Genomic DNA, 20,264 nt, shown 5'->3' with positions numbered 1-20,264 from the left:
CTTACCGTTGCCTTTGGCTGGTGCTGTTTGATCCCAGAGAGACTGTCAGGTCTTAGCTGTTTATCATTGGCTTATGAAATCTACCCCTGCCCAAATATATCTTAAATGCCTCTTTCTACCTTTTTCTGAAACTAAATGTTAAAAAAAGTTGTTTCACTTGGATCCCTCTGTTTCCTGTTTAAATTGTCAACTAGCAGATATCATTTATTAGGAAATGTAAAGATGTCTTTTTAAAAAGTCTTTTTTAAACTGTTAACATCTGCTTCACATTTCATGATCGAATGTGAGGGTTCTCAGAGTTTTCAAAAAAGCAGTCACTCTGGTGTGGAAAGGTTACTTTTCAGAGAGAGCGTTCTTACTCAGCTGTACTCTTGCACACTGAGTTTTACCTCTTCTCTCTGACAGCACCAGGTTTTCTTTTGCAAGCAGATAATGATACCTGTTAAATGTGATAATACATGGAAATGGACCTGACACATGGTTTGTAGTCAATTCATGTTGATGAGCTCTGAACTCTGTAGAAGCATTGAGCTTCTACAGTCTGAAAGTACTTGACAATATTGTGAGCAGTTCTCACTCAGATTCAGGAGTTCTTCCCATGGGTGCTTGGAGGCTCAGCCGGGATGAGTCTGGGTGATAGTGTCAGTGACTCTCCTCCCTTCCTTTCTCCAGTGTCCCTAGAGGGAGGAGCACCCACGGGCTGGTGGTCTTGACATTCTTAAGTTTTCATTCCTTTTAAGTCACTTATAAACATTAAGCCTTCATGTTATTAGTGTTTTCTTTGCTGCACACATTGAATACCAGAACAGAAAAATGCACTTTGAAGAATTATAGTACTACTCCAATGACATATTAACAGTGTGGAACAGCTGAGTGCGGCATGTGTGACCAGAAGGCATCTCAGCTTAGAATCAGTTTCACCCCTTGTAACATGAGGACACTGGACTAACATTAGTTATTAGATGCACTCCAGGACCCTGCATTCTGGCAGAATGCTTCATGCCTCGCCTTGCAGTAATTACTTTTGTTCACTTTGGGCTCCCATTCATTCTTGTTCTCATTCATTTGACACACTCATTGAGCACTGTGTTGTGCACTAGGCCCTAACAGTGAGGAAGGCAGACCTCACTGTTAGGTGAGGTCCTGGGAGCTTGCAGCCTGGCAGAGAAGATGGCTTTCCATAACTACAGAGCTCTGGCTGTAAGTGCTTTGGAACAAGCACCATGGCAGGGAGGCTTGCCCAGTCGGAGGCACTGGGGATGACTTTCTGAGGAAGCAGCGCAAGGGCTGTTATCCATCAGCATTCATGAAGCCTCGGGCATAGTTTCTTGGAGAAACAGAAGAGGATCAGTATTACTGGGACCTGTTGGGCAGGGGGAAAAGTGAGTGGTATAAAGAGATTGGAGAAATGGGCAGGGGTCTGATCATGGAGGGCCCTGTGGGACTTTGATTTTAGAATTTATCTAGAGCAGTCAAAGGGCTTTTGGCTATAAGTGACATAATCAGATATGCATTTTAAAACTTCACCCCAGATACTTTGTGAGACTGGATTGGACATGTGGAGAGACTAGTTAGGGGCTATTGTAGTTAGTTTCAAGCTTACTAACTGTACTTTGAGGACGGGACTGTCATATGTATCTTGGACTCCACCATGGTACTTTGTTTGGGTCAAGTATTTCATCAAAGTTTATCAGGAGCTGTTGCTGGGAGCTTTGTGGGAATGCCTGGTGCCTCCTTTTTGTCCCAGGATGCTAGAGCTGACTTGGGACAAAGCTGGTCACATTGAGCACCTCTGTTCTGGGGTTCAGTACCAGGGGTGCAAGGATTACAGACTTGAGGACATTAGCACACAGCTATCTACCCTGTCCTGTAGGCTTTCCTTGTCATTATCATAGAATCCAGCCTGGACTGTCATCCCCGGATGTCCTTTATGTGATCTCTACCTGGACTCTGTGTTCCAGGCACAAAGGTCTGCTCCCCTTCATAACGTGCTGTGGACTCTAAAAACTCCAAGCCTTTATTTGTGTTGTTTCCCTGTCCTGGGTTCTTTCTTCCCTTTGAATATGAACATCCACCATGGCTCAGCCATTACCCCCAGGTAATTTTTTTTTTCCATTAACATTAGTGGTTCATTTCTTGGCTTGCACTGGACTGTAAGGTCTTGGAGAACAGGGAACATGCATTCTTTCTCTTTGAATCCCCCATTTCCCATACGGTACTGTATACACAAGTGCCCAATGAATGCTGTTGGGGTTGAGTTCAACACCATTGAGTTCTGAGTGCATTAGGGAGGACATCTGTGCTTTTTTGTACCATAATAGAGACAGAAAAAAACAGAGCCCTTGGGGAGGGCAGAGGTCCTTGGGTCCCTCTGGCATGTTGCTGGCACAGAGGTCCTGTGGCATTAAATACCCAGTTCTGATGAACTTGGATGCCTCTTTTCTATTTTTTGAGGTTTTGCATCTGTCACGCGAAACCCTGATGGTCTATTTAGAATGTCTTTGTATTTGCATGACAGTCTAAATAATGGTAACAGTCATTTTAAGTTCTTTTCATTTTATTGGAGTCACTTATCACTGATTCAGTACTGAATCTAGATGCTCAAGGCCTCCTCCTACACAATAGGGTTTCTTTGTTGCAGTAATTACAAAAGCCAGCTGTTAAAAGTGTCGAAGAAGGAGGGTCCAGCCTAAGAAAAAGCCTTGCAAGAGTTTATTTGAGCCAAACTGACCACAGTTGCTGGAAAGCAAAATCTTATGGATTGAGAAAATGCTCTTGAGAATGGCAGTTTTACAGCTTATTTTATACACTAAAATCAAAGGAGGAGACGTAAGGGAGAGGAGGGGAGTTACATGAAATCCATTGGTGATAGATTAGGGAAACAGGAGGAAGCAGAGGGAGGAAATCTCTGAGATTGGATAAAAAGTAAAACAGAGAGACACGTATTTCTTTTAACATTGGTGAGTACAGGATAGTTAATGATTAATATTTACAGCACAGAGATAGTATTTAGACAATAAGATAACATTGAAGGATTTTGTGTTCTCCTGCTCTGGTCTGAGACTGTGCCTTTGGGATCTGGAGAAGAAGATTACTCTGACATTTCAAAGGTATGTTATCTTAGCTGCAAAGACAATAGACATGCTCAGTTAAGATAAAGATTGACCTTTGCCAAGGAAGATACCGGCCTATGTCGTGACTACGCACCATAATTGGTTTTTGGTTGGGAATTTTTATGTTCAGATCATCTCATGTAGTTACTTTTAGTCTCTAAGTTTGTAAGGCCCACCATGCAGGCTCCCCTAAGCTTGTCAGGGTTAGTTTGTGGCCCCTTTTTTGACCAGAAAAGGTGTCTTTGAGGGAGAGATGATACAAAAGGACTTAACAAAGTTGAGTCTAGTTTCAGGCTGTGGCCCTATTAAATCTAAGATCCCAGTTATCCAAGGCCTGCATTGTGTACAAGAGTTGCAGAAGATAAGACAAATAAACTAGTGAGTGCAGGTGAAATTGGAATAATTATAAGTGCACTAAGAATATAATACTGGAGCACTGGCTGGTTTCGCTCAGTTGGTTGAAGCATTGTGCATATACTGAAAGGTTCGATTCCTGGTCAGGGCACAAACCCAGGTTGTGGGTTCAACCCCCCAGTCAGGGTGTGTGTGGAAGGCAACTGATCAGTGTTTCTTTCTCACATCGATGTTTCTCTCTCTCCCACTTTCCCTTCCTCGCTCTCTAAAATCAGTGGAAACATATCATCAGGTGAGGATTTAAAAAAAAGAAAAGAATACAGGATGTGAAAAAGCAACCCTATATCTTTGTATCTCCAGTGCATATCGTGGTTCCTGACACATAGAAATAATAATAGTAGCTACCACTCACTGAGTTCTTACTGTGTGCTGAAACTATGGCCAACGTTTCTTTTAATCCTTGTAGGAATTCTATGAAGTTTTGCAATGAGAAGATTTGGTTCAAAGAGGTTAAGTAGCTTGCTAATAAGTGAAAGAGAAAACCCAATGCCTGTTGGCTATAATGGGATCTTTTAAAAACAATATTCAGGAATCAAAATTTCAGAACCTCTTTTTACAGATTTACCTTTTTTTTCCTTTAGGCTAAAATTCCTTGCATATATCTAACTGGACTTTTATATTTTTTCACACAGATTAGGCCTCTATGTCAGTGAAGACCAGCTGGACAGTAATTTTTTTCTAAGCCTTTTTATAATTAACATGTCTATTAAAAGTTGCCCCCCTGGCAACTTTTCCTTTAACTTTTTTTCTTAAGCTGTCCCCTTCCCCCCTTTTGGGGGGGGAGGGCAACATCCAGTTTCTCATGTTCACTTTGGAATGGTGCCCAGTTTCCCCCCTGCCCTTTTACAATGTAGAAGCCAAGACCATGCTTCAATTAGCAGATGTGTGATCAGTCTGGGGTTGCTGCAAGGACTTATTCCCTGGCTCTCACATGTCACATTCGTGCTTGTGACATTTTTGATGATGTAGTTTATTCTCTCTGGCCCTTTCCTTCCATGGGTCCAGTCTCCACCCGTACTGGGTTTACTAACTCGATGCCTGCAGTCCTGTCTGCCCTGCCACCATGCCCGGCCACTCATTCCCAGGGCATCATCACGCTGGGGAAAGAGTAGGGCCACACATGTGAGACTGTGTGGCACCTATACCAAGTGTTATCTGTCCGATTTGGAAGTTACTCTCTCTCAGTCTCTATTTCATCATCTGACAAATGGAACTAAATATGATGACTAATTCACGGGTTCTTTTATTAGATTGAGTGAGAGCATCTAATTCCTACCTAATCATAGTAGTTAGTAAATTATAAGTAGCTTCTATGTTATCAGCACATAGGGAAATATCAGTATAATGTGGAAGTCACGTCAGCTCATACGCCTTTTTTCCCAGCATGTGAATGATTTGGTGCCACCAAGTAAGTGGACCTGGATGAGGCAGGCTGCAGAGGACTGTGGCATGCACACAGTGCCCCTTCACCCCAAGCTCTTCCTCTTGGCCCCATTTGGGCACGTGCCCTGGTTCGGAAGTGCTCTCTGGCTTTTGTGCATTTTGTTTTTGTGTGTAACACAGCAGCTCCAACCCCTTCCTTATCACACTCCTTTATCCCACTACTTTGTTTTTATCAGGATTGGTGCTGTTTGGTTAGTGTTCTAGGTACAAAATCTACAGAAGGGGGAGAAAGGGGAACACCTGCAGTCATGTCAACAGACAATAGTGCAGTGAATAGTGGGAGGGGGTGGGTACGGGGCGGAGGAGGTCAATGGGGAAAAAAGGGAACATCTGTAATATTTTCAACAATAAAGATAATTTTTTTTTAAGTAAATAAATTTTTAATAAAAAAATAAACTGCAGAGATTTTGAGTGATCTGCCCCAATCCTATACGCTCCATAAATTCTGTTAATTTTAGTGATTTTACAGAACACTACTTTTTTTTAAACACATAAATTGTATTATAGCAGAGATGTCTGTATTGATTTCCCTCTACTTTCGATCTGACCTCTTACATTAATTTTCATTTTGTGGAACCAGTGTTTGGCCTGGACCAGGCTAGGATCTAGAGGTGATGGAAGAGACTTTGGGCAGAAGTGTGCTGTGACTGTTTCCTCACAGTCCGTCACCTGGACAGTTGCAGTAGATTTTTGACTGGTCTCTACTTCTATTCTTGACTTGAATGACCAGTTATTGACATAACCTCCAGTGTAAACCTTTTATTTGTTTTATGTTTTTATCAGGCTTAATTTTCTTTATTTATTTTTCTTGTATAAAATTATGTGGTGGCCACAGCTGGAGCCTGGGTCCTCTGCATAGAAACTCTGGTGTGGGTCTTTGCAAGATGGTCAGTGAATTCTCGGTAGGGAGACTTTGTGAACACAGTCTCTTTCCAGAGGTCACAGGTGAGATAGCTGTGTGAAAGGTGGCCTTGGCGAAGTTGCCCAGGGTGGCACTGCTGCCCCTTGCTCAGGTGTAGCAGTTGTCAATACCAGCCATCAGCAGCAGATTCTTGGGCACAAGGCTGAGTCGATGCCACTGACCCTGGGGTGGGGATGAGGCCACCAGCACAGAACCACAGCAGTTGGTCACCTTGCAAGGGACAGTGTGGGACTTGCCAATCTTATTCCCCGGATAGCCTTACTGCACAGGGACAATAGAGAGCTTGGCCAGGATGTTGGCCCCATGGATAGCAGTGGCTGCTTCCTTGAAGCATTAACACCCAGACCACATGTCCATTGTAGTCCTCACTGGGGACAAATGCCTTGAATGGGTTCCTCTGGCCCGCATGGGTCTTCTTTTGCACCTGCATAATCTTCAAAACCTTGTCCTTGAGGGATGCCCCCAGGAAAAAGTCAGCGATCTCAGATTCCTTGATGGGCAGGGAGAAGAGGTAGATCTCCTCCAAGGACATGATCTTCATATCCTTGACCAGGCGGCCCAGCTTGTGAAAGGGGTCCACTCCTTGTCTAGCTCCACGCCTCACCCTGCCCTGGCCCCAGCCTCGACCTCACCAGGCGCCTGCCAGATCCTCCATGGAAGCCGCCGAGGCCTCCCATTCCAGGGCCCAGAAGCCATGCATCCTCCCCTAGCACCGGTATCATCTACCATTTGGTGCTTCCTTGGAGAAGAAGCCAGTGTAAACCTTTTAAAATAAAAATCAGAAGATGCCTTTGCTTTGAAAATTCTGAAATTCTTTCATGTGAATTTTAGGATTGAAGAAGTGAGTAACTATGTTGATACAGTTGGGAGCCAGGGTTCTCACTATAGAAGAAGGAAGGTACAGACATGGAATGGGGGCAGCAAGGAAGAAACCAATGGCACTGGATTGGAATTAGAAGTTTCAGTACACACACACACACACACACACACCCTGATTTCCTAGCTGTCTGCTGAAAGGGCTGGGAGCAGTCGCATCCCTAGTAGTAACGAGTGCATCTAGCATCCCGGTTTTAAAATGTTATTACCCTCTAAAAGGAACCGAGGGCCCTTTGGAGAAATGGGGGGTTGCAGGGCCGGGCAGGAAGTACAAGATGAGCCCAGAACATCTTGTGCCAGGAAGCGTGGACGAGGGGAGCCTGTCAGGACACAGGAGCTGGCTTGAAACAATGTGCATCCAGATGCACAGAAGTAACAGATTATAACATATTGAAAAACTAGACTGCAGAGTCCATAGTGATACTAAAATACAAATTCAGGGAAGGGGAAGTTCCTCCTTGTCGTAAAATGCCAACTAATAAATGTAGAGAGGTTAGAGTTGGGAAATCTTCATTTTGCGACCACAGCTGAGGTGAGGGTTGGTTGGGGAACGGAATACTTACAGTCTCAGAGGGTCTGTGCGTAGACCTCGTGTTTCACAGGGAGAAGGCATGTTTTACAGCGGAGACCTGGCAGCACCTTAACCAAGGGATCATCATAGGTGACATCACCAGTCTTGGTGATGGGGGCTCCAGGGTGGCCTGTGGAGGACCCACACCCTCCCATGGGATGGTGTAGTAATGCAGAGAAACAGTGGGACCAACACCAGCGCAGGGCCCATGGAGGACTGTGCAACCCTGCCAGGATAAGGTGACTAAAGAGACTTGACAACTAAATGTAGAGGAGGGCGCAGGATTGGATCCTGATTGGAGAGGGGGAAAAGTTGCTTGAAAGGATAGTTTGGACACAAGCAATAGCATGAGGAAGGCCCTGGGGTGGGGCAGGGGCTGAGTGGAGGGGGCAAAAAGGGAGAAAATGGGAGACATCTATAATACTGTCAACAACAAAATAAATTTTTAAAAAATAGTTTGGGAAATCTGAATATCGATTGCAGTATTGTATCAGGTTTTTTCTAATTTTGTGATTGCGTTGGGTTATCTAAAAGAATGTCTTGTTCTTAGAAGATAACACACTTATGAGAGTCACGGGTCATGATCTCTGCAACTTACTCTCAAGTGGTTCAGGAAAAAAAGAACGTATATATTTCATAGGCATATGTATAGAGAGAGGACATGAGGCAGAATATTGATAGTGATTGAATCTAAATTCCAGATTGTATGGCATTTCATTGAAATAATCTTTTTTAATGGTACTATATTTTATACAGGTTTACAAATTTGTTCTTTGTTTTATTGAGATATAATTGACATATTATATAAGTTTAAAGTGAAATGATTATCACAATAATTCTAGTGAACATCCATCACCTCACATAGTTATAATTTTTGTGTGTGTGATAACTTTTCAGATCTGCTCTCTTATCAAATATACAGTCCAATGGGGTTTATACTCACCATGCTGTACATTACATCCCCGTGACATTTTTCTTAGAACTGGAAGTTTGTGACTTTTGACCACCTTCACTCATTTCCCCCACCCTCCACCTCCCACCTCTGGCAACCACCAATCTGTTCTGTTTCTATGAGTGCTATTTTATTAGCTAAAACATATAAGTGAGGTCATACAGTATTTGTTTTTCTCTGTCTGCCTTATTTCACTTACCATGATGCCCTCATGGTCCATCCGTGCTGACGCAAATGGCAGGATTCCCTTCTTTTTTTTTATGGCTGAATATCATTGTAATATTCTTGTGACACTTTTGTGGGTCTAAAAAAAATTCAAAATAATATGTTTCAAAAAGAGATGAAGAAACTACAGCAAAATGTCAATATTGCTTTAAACTCCTAGGTACTTGTTATATTATTTTCTATAATTTTCTGTATGTCTGAGTTAGTTAATCTCAGAGGACAAAGTTTTCTAAATAAAATAATATTTAGATACACAAAGTACTTTTTCGCATGTTTACTAGAACATTGAGGTTTTGTGTGCCTGATACCAGATTATGAAATTTTATTCACTGGACAACTGTTAGGTTTTACATCGGATTTATACAAGTTCCTCTTCTGAGTGGTTTAGACATCTGTGTGCTAAGGGACTGGGTCTCCACCACAGGAAAGAAACCCCTCAGACCACTACCTGGTCCTCTAGTCTCTTTCTGGGTATAATCTGGCTTCATGGTTCCTTGGGGCTGTCATCTCAGTCCAGCTTCCTTTTTGCTTTCTCCTCAATAATATATTGTTTATGCCATTATTCCTGATTGAATTAAAGGAGCCTTGTAGGTACCATCTGCAGCTCGCCAGCTTAGTTGTGTGTTCCCTGTGGCCGTGTGGCCCAGTGGTCACACATCCTGGACCCTGTGATTGGTAGGTACGGGCTTATATCCCTCCCCCTGGCCCCATTAGTGAGAGCATTGTGCACCTGAGGAGGCCTTTATCTAATGTGTTAGACCCAGAGGGGAAAATATTAATTCTGAAATGCTGAGCTGTTGTGTATTGCTCTGTACAATGTGGGGTGGGTAGTGAAGTGTCCGGGGACTTCTTGGAACTTGTTTAGAAGTTTACATTTGATTATGTTCCATCTTAGCAAAGGAGCAAATGTTAGCCCTGCTTGGCTTCTCTTTAAAAGCCAGGCTTAGCTATGGATAAAAGAGACCTGGCGAATCAACTTGGGTTAAAGGAAAAGAAAACTATCACTTCAATTCAGTTTTGTTTTGTTTTGTTTGGGCTACAGAGAGTATTTATATTTTTGTGCCAGTTTAAAACTCATGTGTGCCTTGGGGTCAGTTCTTGCAAAAATGAAGGTAGTAATGGACAGTTTGGGCCTTCCAGAACATATTTATTTGCTTGTGTTTAAAGCCAGAGATAGGTGTGGGTGGAAATCTGATGAAGAGGTGAAAGGGGAGGAGTTTGGCCCTTTTTCAGTTTAAAGGTCTAATTGGCTTTATGGAATGATTATGAATCAGGCAGCATCCCATCTAGTAAACAGAAATGTGTTCCTTGGGTCTTTTTTTTTTTTTTAATATGTTTTTATTGATTGCAGAGAGAGGAAGGGAGAGAGAGAAACATCAATGATGAGAGAGAGTCATTGATCAGCTGCCTCCTGCACGCCCCCTGCTGAGGATCGAGCCCGAAACCCGGGCATCTGCCCTGACCCAGAATAGAACCCTGACCTCCAGGTTCGTGGGTTGACTCTCAACCACTGAACAACACCGGCCGGCCCCTTAGCTCTTTTTAAGAGAGTTACTCTGAGAGTCTTAGAATTTTACTGTATTTTATGATAGTTGGGAGCTCTGAGTATTAGGCAAGGTAGAATTCTTTGGGGAAGACCCTTGAATCCTCTGGTTTTATCATGTTGGGGTCAAAGGTGCTTTAAACAGACCCAGACCTGTTTCATCTTTGTGAGTGCTTGTTACTCTTCTGTGTTTAAAATCTGACCGCTACCCATCTCTGACTCTCTCTCTGTTCTGCACATTCATAATCTTCTTTACGTGATTATTCTCATTGAACTTGAGAATTTATAATAGATTTTTTGGCAACCTTAAAATAAGCCAAAACTTTCAAGTTCAGTGCTTTATAGGTTGTATTATGATCTATCTAGATCCCATATATATTTGTATATATACGTGTGAGGTGTGTGTGCATATAAATTTATATTAATTTGAATTTAAATTTTTGTTATGCAAAATAAAAATATTTTATAAATTTTAAAAAGCTATATAGATAGTAATGGTTATAATTATACTCTGTTTTCACTTTGAACCTCAGAACAGCAACCCCAGGATCTACTGTTCCCCTCAAAGAAACTCCTGCCTCCTTTCTCATTCCACCGTCTCTGACCTCACCTTCGTTAATGACCTGTGCTCTATGCCTCCTCTTTCTTGTGTCTGGAAGGTGAAGACAGAGACCCGGGTTGATATACCAGCTCGCCAACCTAGTAGCCACATGATCTCAGTGCCTCACTTTCCCCATCTTTAAAATAGGGGTAAAAATATACACAAGGGCTAGTTCCCTCTGCTTGCCTCCTACTGCCCCTTCAGTCTCTTCAGTGTATTAGTTATTTCAGCTTAGAATATCTTCCATTTGAAAGGTCTTCTAAAGTTCTCCCAGCCAGTTAACTAGATCTTCCTATTTGTGTTTTTATTTTTGTTAAACTTGCGGTTTTGATGAGTTTTCTCAACTCTTCAGGAGGCCTGATTCCTGTGCCACCTCACAGTTGCATTTAGCATATAAATGCAAAAGCAAATACTGGAATCATTCCCACACAGCACCCTGGGAGGGAGGGTGGGTGTTTGTCAGGGGACACAGTGCTTGCCCAGAACTCACAGGGGTTAGTGATGCATATAAGTGAAACAAAAGCTTGTTCAAGAAGTAGGGACAATAATAGCAAACTAGGCCAACATCCCTCTTTGCGAGGTTGGACTGGAAACAGGGCCTTGCACAAGCTGTGTGGGTGCCATTGAGAAACCACTGGACAGGCCTGCCCTCCCTGACTCTGGTCCTGTCTACCCTCAGACCACGTTGCCTTCTGGTTCTCCACCAGCTGCTTCTGTGGCAGCCACACGTACAGGTCTAAGCTGCACCAACGGCCACTTGGGCTGCCACTCAGACGTGTGAACCTCACCCTGGGCTCCCTGGGCTCCAGGCCAAGGCCAGGAAGGGGGGCAGGGAGGATGTCTGTGGTTGGGTTACTTACTTAACATATGTTGTGACTGCTTCCACAGTGCCCGTGAACACGTTTCCTCTTGCGGTCTTTCATTATATCTGGCCAGACACATGAATATGAAGCCCACAACTCCCTCTGCACTCTCAGGCAGTGGAAAGTAGTGTTCTGTCTCGTTCTGATATAAACCTGAGACTTGTTTCATGCTTTCTGTACAGTTGTGGGGGGCAGTGCATATCACACTAAAGCTTCTCGCTAGAAACCAACGCTCATTCAGCCAGCAGCCGCAGGGTGGGGCGGCAGAGCTGGAACTCTGGCCAGAGGATCACTGCCTGTCAGGGGGCTGTTTTCCCAGCTATGAAACAGGGGTACTTGAACATTGAAACAGTATTTATGATAATACTTTCAAATGTTTAAAATACCAAACAGTGTTACTAATTTGATACAGGGTGCTGTGTGTAGGAAAGAAACAGAGAGAGACTCTGTCTACCCTACTGGCCAGGAGTTGAGATCTCACTAGAGGAGATGAGACATACCTGCATGTTTATACAGCATAGTTGAAGGTGATGCGTGCCTCTGATGGTTTTAAAGGGCTCTGGGAGCTCATTGGGGAAGAAGCTTATCTGAGGTGAAGCTTCTATCACCTCAGATAGGTGACTATCTGAGGCGGGTTTTGAAAGATGGGCCACGGAGGTAGATGTGGAGGGGCATTGACTTAAACAACTATTGGAGAGAGGGCCCCCAGACAGAGGGAAGGCAGAGTTTGGGAATGAATCAGGTCTGTGCAAGCCACAGCAATATTGGGTTGGAGTGGAGCATTGGTTTGGATTTATGCACTGTGCGGTGGAGAACCCGTGAAAAATCTTGAGCCAAGGGCGTGTCAAGGTCAGACCTGAGCTTAAGGATGAACAATCTAGGGAGAAACTGGAAGCTTTCCTTATGGGAAGATTACTAGGAAAATGTATAGAACACCTGTTCACCTTCCAATATTATTTTGAAGAGTAAGTGAGATAAAGGCTATAGGAGTGCATTTGGAGATGGATCAGGAGGGTCCAGGACTCACGCATCCTAGCCCCATGGAAACAGCCTGCATCCCAACGCCAGGCTGAGCTGTCACGCCCTAGGTGAAGGTGTAGGGCCACAGTACCCAGCACATGCTGGTCCCCCTGCACCCTCTTGTTTTGCCCCTTTCTTGACTCCTGCTCTTCACTCCCAGTTTGACTTCTGCCCCTGCCTGGCTCTTGACTTCCTTTGTTTCCCATTTCTAGCGTGAGAATACCCAGGACCTGGGGCTTGATCTGGATTCCCAGATTTGCCTTTGATCCTTCCCAGGAAGCTCTGCCTATTCTGCTCACTTGGAGGAACTACTTGTTCAAACCACCCAAACTCCGACTGAGCCCTGGCTCCTAAGACCTCCTCCAGCATGGCCTTGCTGAAGTGACTGGCCCGGAGTGGGGGGAGTATTTTAAGAGAAGGAGAATTGGATACAGATTCCAATTCTGGAGCTACCATTTTCTAGCTTGGGTGGGGAATTACTGAACTACTTTGAGTTTTGGTTTCCTCCAGGATAAAATGAGGATAACATGGATCTTTTTTATCTCTATCTCTTTCTCTCTCTCTCTCTCTCTCTCTCTCTCTTTCTCTCTCTCTCTCTCTCTGTTTCTCTCTCTCTCTCCCCCTTCTTCTCTCCCTCTCAGCTTGGTTGAGAGGTTTAAATGAGGTAATGATTAAGAGCTTCTTGGTGTCCCATGAATATTTGTTGTCTGCTGTCTTTTCTTTTGACCTTCTGTTCCAGATGAAGGATGTTTACTTGTGAGCTCAGCATATCCTCAATCTCCATTTCTCTAGACTCAGTTATATTTCCTTTCATGCTCTTTTGCAAAAGCTTTGGTATAAAAAGTTTAGTTACTTATGTTTCAGCAGTTTCTACCACTACCTTGGCAGAGGTGCCCTGAAGTCCTGAGACAGAACATAAAGCACATTTTCCTATAGAAAGAATGTTACTCCATGGTGGCTACTTGCACTAAGAGGACTACACCTAAGGAACATACGGGCCAGACAGGTTCTCAGGAAATCCTAACAGCATTGTCCATTTTCATGAAAAAGTGTTTGGACAGGTGTTGCCAAGCAAGCAGCTTACCAGGAACCATCCCTGAATCACCTGAGCCTGCCTGTCCTTGTGTGTCTGCCATCATGCTCAGTAAATCTTGGTGGCTAGGACCACATGGGAAGCATTTGACAAAGTCCTGCTGATGGGAGAGCAGTGTGACGCTAGCCCCATAGTCCTGCGCTGTCTTGACTGCTCTGCTTTTATAAAATGTATAAAGAGAGAATTGGAAGGGGCCTTGAAATACCTTACCTACCCCCAACTCATATATAAGGCCTTCCTAGCGGGTATTATAGGGCATGCTCTAATGGCATGTGACTTTTCACAATGATCTTCTCTAAGGGCTCTTCCTGAGAAGTCCTTACTTGATGTCTGTGGACATAAAGACACCTGATGAAAAAGAGGAGGTGCTCAGGGCCTTGCCTATTGCCCCCCCACCATAAGAATCTACTCTTTGGACAACATCTTTGTCACTGCCCTCTCCTGTCACAGCTATACAGGCCACCCCCTCCCCAGGAGAAGACCCTTCAAGGCTTTTTATGTCCAAAGGAGTAGGAAAATCCAGTTCAGTGTCTTCCTGCCCCCTCTCTGTAGGGAGGAAAGAGAGAATGGTGGGCATGCCCCCTGTCTTTAAAGCTATAACAGAATATGCTGGTTACTTTGTATAGAATAATGTCATGCTTATTAAGCAACTGCTAGGAACCAAGCCCTATACTAAGAAAGTAGACATTAATGTCATCGCCCTTTGAGAGATCCCTGACTTTGGAAGGTTAGGTGACCTGAGGTCACCCAGCTATGAATGGCAGAGTTAGGTTTCAATACAGCTAACATCAGAGTGCAGGCATCTAGTAGTCTCTCGTGCTGCACAGGATGTGGAAGACTGTGTCTGCTCCCGGCCTCGGCAGCTGGCCCCTACGCCTGTGACACCCCCAGGCTCCTATGCGAGGAGCAGGGCTGGGCTAGGGGCTACCAGGAGAGGCTCAGTGCCAGGTACCTGTGGTCAAGGAGTGGGGGACATGGCCTCAGCCCCGCACCCCAAAAACCTCAGCCAACTTCCCACCTGGCCTGTGTGAGTCAAGGGCACACAGGCCCCTGGGAGCATGAAGAGTCTTGCAGGTAGTAGGTAGTGGTAGCATTTGCAGAGTGATGTAGTCCCCGTTTGCAGATGAGAAGAATGAGTTCTGAGCTCCCAGAAGAGCAAGTTAACAGCAGAGCCTCAAGCAGGACCCAGCTCTCCTGGTTCCCCATCTCCCTGTCTGGAGGTTTGCCGCCCAGAACATCTGCCTTCCAGATGCAAACCTCCTGGGCTGCAGCTTCAGCCTGTGCCTTTTCTGTTAGAGGAGATGGAAAACTGCCTATTTGTCATTGGGCGAAGTATTACCAAATGTTCCATCAGCCTCTCTACCTCAGGCTTAATGTCCTTCGTTTCTTTGTTCTAAAAAGCCTTTTTTTCTAGTCTAGTTGTCCGCACTGACTCTCTTCCTCCCTGCCCCGTCCCCACCCTGTAATCCCTCTCCCTTCTTTCAATCCTCGCCCCAAAGGGAACCAATTCTATGCATGTTTCCTTTCTATATTTTTGGCTCTGCTTCTTTCCCTGCTCACTTTTTCTTTTTATGGTGGTTTTACTTCTTTCAAGAGTTTTTTCCCACTTGAGCTCAAGCTGCTGTCGTGACCGGGGTTGGCCAAAAAATGCTGAAATACTCAGCTTTACTACGAACGTGGGTGTTTGGTTCAGTTCTGCCCTTACCCGTGTGGTGCTCCTTGACTTGGCTCACACTTGAAAGGCGGAGGCAGGGAGGGAGAGGAGGGCAGGGTGGGAAGGGTCCAGACCCCGTGCTTCTATTCACCTGGAACAATCTGTTTTTGTTTCTTAGGTACACAGATAAGCTGTTTCTCCCCAAGTTCTTTCTCCTGGCGGCAGGCTGCCTTCGTGGATTCTTACTGTTGGGCTGCCGTTCAGCAGAGGCACTCCTTGCAGGGCAACTCTGGAAACCTCCCCCTGTGCCTGCATAAGGTAATTGAGGGGCCATTTTCACATTTCACCTGTTTGCTCTATAGATGGGGGAACTGAGGCCCAGAGAGGCTGTGCCAGTCCACGCCACGCAGATACGTACTGCCAACCAGGGCTGTAACTCCGATTATACAACCATAGCACTTTAAAGTCAAAAGGAACCTCAGAGATACTTGGTTCAGCACCTTCATTTCGCTGATGGGGAAACTGAGACACTGTTTTTTATTTTAGCTTCATAATACCAGGCACCTGATGTACCCTCATCACCGTCTGGGCTACAGTGGGTTCTCAGTATATTCTGCATGCCCGAATGACCATTGTTAGGTAGTGGCAGGGCGAGGCCCCAGACATAGTGGTGGAGGTGGGGGGCGCGCATGGAGGCTGGGCAGTGCAGAACTCGGGCCAGAGTCCACGAGTTTGTGCAGGACAACGTTCTCTGCATAGTGAAGAGGCTCCGTTAGGTCTTCTCTGCACAAAAGCAGGACTTTGTTTCAGCCTGTCATTATTTTCAACCAATGGTTCTTTTGTCCATCATGAGAACAGATAGAACGTTTGTGTGTCTTCTGGTATTCTCCACCGAGGAAAGCGTGGTATTTGAGCTTCTGAAAAGCCAAAGGCTGAAATTCGTTTGACTCTCTCCTGCCTTGGTCTGTTGCCCAACACAGACAGCATCCTTTTTCAAAAAGAACAGTTGAGGTCCTTGGCTATGACTCAGGTCTGTTCCCCTCATGTTTATTTATTGCGTGCCATTAGGCATAGTGAAGCCCTACAGTGACTCTCTTCTTTGGGGTAGTGCTTTTCTCTCTGACTTTCAGCCTTAGCGTGAGTTGGGTTCTCATCAACTTGGCATGACTTAGTAGCCAGGGCAAGAAATAATAAGGCTTTTCAGTATGAAAGGGCACAGTTCCAGAAATAAAACAACATTGTTTACAAGTGTAAATCCACTCTGTTGTAGTTTAAGTCCATTTGTTATAACATTCTCATGAGAATGGAGAGTTGTCATCAGTCGCCGGGCTGGGCCTTGACAAATCCGCAGAAGAAGAATGTATAGCCTTGGATTGTCCTAACATCAGAAAGATTAGAGATTGCAAAACTTTTAGAGCAGGAAGAAATTTGAAGATTTTGATCCAGGTGCATTTTACATGTAATGATAAGGGCCCATTGAAAGGTCAAGCCCAAGAGTCACAGGACTAGTTGCTGGCTGAGACTGGAATGAGGTCTCTGGACTCCCATTGCTCCTGCAGGCTAGGAGGGGAGATCTTGTAGAGCAGCGTGGGTTGGCAAGCCTTAGGTTTTGCATATTAGTGAGAAATTACAGAATTCTCTTTCTGGCGTTGGTAGTCTTTGTTGTTTGGATGGAAGTTTGGCTCAGGGTCTGAGCAGAGCTCCTGCCAGATTCATAGAGCTGGAGACAAAAGTTGAAGTCGGGACCTGCCAAGTTGGAAGGACCCTGGTCAACACCCCAGCCTCGGAAGACCATTGCTGAGGAGTAAGGGGTAATCCAAACTTAAACCAGCCCTCAGAGGGACTAGAGCTCTGGTTTGAACCATTTCAATTGAACCAATTGAATGAGGGAAACGTGGGATTGTCAGTGTCTCCAGCCTACTTGCCGGCCAGAAACAAAAATAAATCAGTCTCTCTGGAGGAGGGTCACTTCATCCAAAGCCTCAGATTCTTGCTCCAGTTTTTCACATGTAATGGTCAGCACTCAATGAAAAATAACCAGGGTGCAAGAAAGCCAAGAGAAAAGCCAGAACTAGAAACAGACCCACAGGAGATACAGGCTACCTTGCTCTTTAGTTCGTCATCACCTGGAACTAAATTAGAGTGTCCCTCTCCCTGCCACCACCTTCTGCCCTCTGAAGCCCTCCCCCACTGCTTTCAGAGAAAATGGAAGCCTTGCCATGAAAACATGCTTAGCTTCCTTCCATCAGACCTACCAGATGTCCCGTGGCGGGACCAGCCTTTTCCTTCTCTTTTGATAAATGGAAAAGGCCCCTGTCTCCTGACCAAAGGCCGGACCCCTTTGTGCCACACTTGTGTTTTAGATCCCCCCCAGTCTCTGTCTGAAGGAGCTCCTCACCCCCTTTTTTCTCCTCTGTGTCTTCAACCCTTCTCTCTTCTGCGTGTTCTCTTCCCATTAACATTTTAGCACATTTTTTTCCACCAAACATCTTGCCCAGGCTACCAACAACCTCCCTGCTGCTAAATGAATTCTCACTCAACAGGGCTCATCCTACTTGGCTTCTTTCTGACATCCAGTTCTGTGGACCACGCCCTCCTGCAGATGCCCTCTCGACTCCTGTGGCAGAGTCTCCCTGGCGGACTCTTGCCCTTTGGCCCGTCCCTGAGAAGTTGTGGTTCCTCTGGCTCTGTCTTAGGCTGCTTTCTTTTCTCATGCTTCACCCTGTCCTTGGATCACCCCATCTCCCTTGTTGCCTCCTCCCACATGCCATCAACACCAGGTCTTTACCCCCAACTCAGCCTGCTCTCCTGAGCTCCAGATCCAGACACCCAGCTGTGTCCTGAACTTGAGCACTTGAGGTCTGGCATGTGCCTCCCACACAACTTGTTCAAGGCTGAACTCCCTTTCCTTTCCTGTCCCCCTTGGGACCTGTAGTTCAGCTGATGACACAACCATCCACCCTGTGACCTCAGCCAGAAATCTGCGAGCCATTTTGACTCTTTTTTCTTGCCTCCCACATCCTGTCAGTCGCCGAGTCCCATCAGTTCTGCTTTCTTAAGTAGCTCTTAATCCTTCATCCCCCGTCCACCCTTCTAAGGCAGCCGGTCATTATATCTCACCTTGCTGCTCTCACTCCTACTCTCCATTTCCACATAATCACAGGTGGTCTTTTTTGCCTGTCCGACTGTCATTTCCCTAAAACAAAAACAACCAAAAAACAAACAAAACCCTTTAAGTCCCTATGAAACACTCTATCACTTTTAAAAAGCTAACCATTTTGTCTAACCAGGTTTACTGTCCCTCTGGCCCCTGTGAAGCACCCCAGCCTCATTTCTAGATGCATCCTCACCACCCCACATGCTCCAGGGAGCCGGACTTCCCTCAGGTCTCATGTTTCTGTTTCAAACACACTCTGCTTCGAAGACTCTTGCTCTGGCAACCCTCCTCCGCCCCCAAATCAGGAGACTCCTAATGTATTATTCTGATCTCAGCTTAAATGTCATTTCTACTTAGGAGCTTCCTCTGAACCTCTAAACTGAGGGTTGTGGCCAATTCAAACTGCTCCCAGGATCAGATGGGTCAACGTTAAGCTTCGAGGAATAAGATTGTGGGGCCACTGTGTGGACAGCAGACCGCACACCCTGACTAAGACATTCAGATCCTAAAAATGGGGTGCTAGCTGAGCAGAACACCAGCCGCACCCCATTCTGGTCTGTATTGCTTGGTTGTACATGCCCCGGAGAGTCACCATGGGGTATGGTAATTACTTGCCTTAATTCTACTTAATTGATTGTTTATTTCCAGGACTCAGTTCCATACAAGCAGATACCATGGCCAGGAATTGTTCGTCAGTGTACAGCTCGGACAGTGCGTAACCCACAGTGGGTGCGCAAAACACATCCATGGAGGGGAGGAGAGGAATAGGGAACTTGTACATCCTGTTCAGAAGCAGGCATAGTTCTCCGGGAGCATCTGACTCTGGATGAGAGGCGCAGGGTTTATGTGGACACCTCTCAGTTTAGTTCTGCTGCCAGAATTAAAACCAGGAGACCCAAATTCCCCCCAAAGGAGCTACTCCACATAATATTTAAATGTTTATCATCACCATAGAGCTTATGGCAGTGATATAATTAATGCTGTAATTTCTCCCCCACCTACTTTCATTTCTCCTTTTCTGTCCCTCTTCCCTTTCTCTCCTATTTACCTCTGGTGGCCTCCAGTACCCTTAAGGAAAGTCTTCTGTGCAAATGTGGGTGCATTCAAGTTCACCAGCAGGGGGCACCTTAGGACTTTTTGATAACTGGCCTTTTTGGGGTGTTCCATTTGTGAAGTTCATAATGTAGGCAACTGTTAGGCAAGATTTCTTTCTGAAACAGAAAATCCTGGGTGGGAGGGGGGTTGCTACTGAAAAACAAGCAAAAAACAGCAAGAACAAGGAAATAAAATTAACAGTTGTCACATCTCTCAGTTCTCTTTAGTGGCTTTACAGAAACTTAGTTGGAGGGGTCCTCTGAGGCTGCCAGATTAGAGGTTTTCAAACCTTAGCATTATCCATACAAAAATATAGGCTTCTGACCCCATCCAGACCATTGGATTGGAACCAGGAGCATGGTTTTTACCCATTTTTGAGGGATATCTCATGCTCTTGACCCAGCTTGGATTCCAGTGTAGATACCACTTATCTACATCCGTGTTTCTCAAACTCTGTGCATGTGAATCACCTGGAGGTCTTGTTGAAACATAGACTCAGATGTAGTGGGTCTGATGGGGCCTACATTCTGCATTTCTAACAAGTTCGTAGGCTATATTGAAATTGCTGGTCTGGGGGTCACTCTTTTGAGAAGCAAAGATGCAGAGCAGGAGTTGGCAAGTTATCACATACATGCTCCAGCCACATGCAGCCCATCACCTGTTTCTACAAATAGTTTTATTGGGACACAGTCATGTTCATTCATTTTCTCATTGCCTGTGTC

General features: G+C 45.1%; 1 protein-coding gene and 1 pseudogene across 2 annotated transcripts in view; one reads left to right on the top strand and one right to left on the bottom strand.

Moving 5' to 3' along the window:
- Positions 1-20,264, top strand: part of PANX1 (pannexin 1) — a 40,340-nt gene that overhangs the window by 7,143 nt on the left and 12,933 nt on the right. Inside the window, exon 2 of the mRNA XM_081154677.1 lies at positions 15,469-15,608. Coding sequence (XP_081010803.1) covers positions 15,469-15,608 — 140 coding nt within the window. The remainder of the gene's footprint in view (positions 1-15,468; positions 15,609-20,264) is intronic.
- LOC308564877 (small ribosomal subunit protein uS5 pseudogene) lies at positions 5,789-8,511 on the bottom strand (annotated as a pseudogene). Its single transcript has 2 exons — positions 8,491-8,511; positions 5,789-6,474 (listed from the first exon to the last, which is right to left on the bottom strand). The product of its transcript is annotated as a small ribosomal subunit protein uS5 pseudogene (transcript).

This window comes from Miniopterus schreibersii (assembly GCF_964146895.1).
Source record: "Miniopterus schreibersii genome assembly, chromosome: 12".
Classification (NCBI taxonomy): Eukaryota; Metazoa; Chordata; class Mammalia; order Chiroptera; family Miniopteridae; genus Miniopterus; species Miniopterus schreibersii.
Note: the sequence above shows the minus strand (reverse complement) of the source record. Positions and strands in the feature narration are given on the sequence as shown.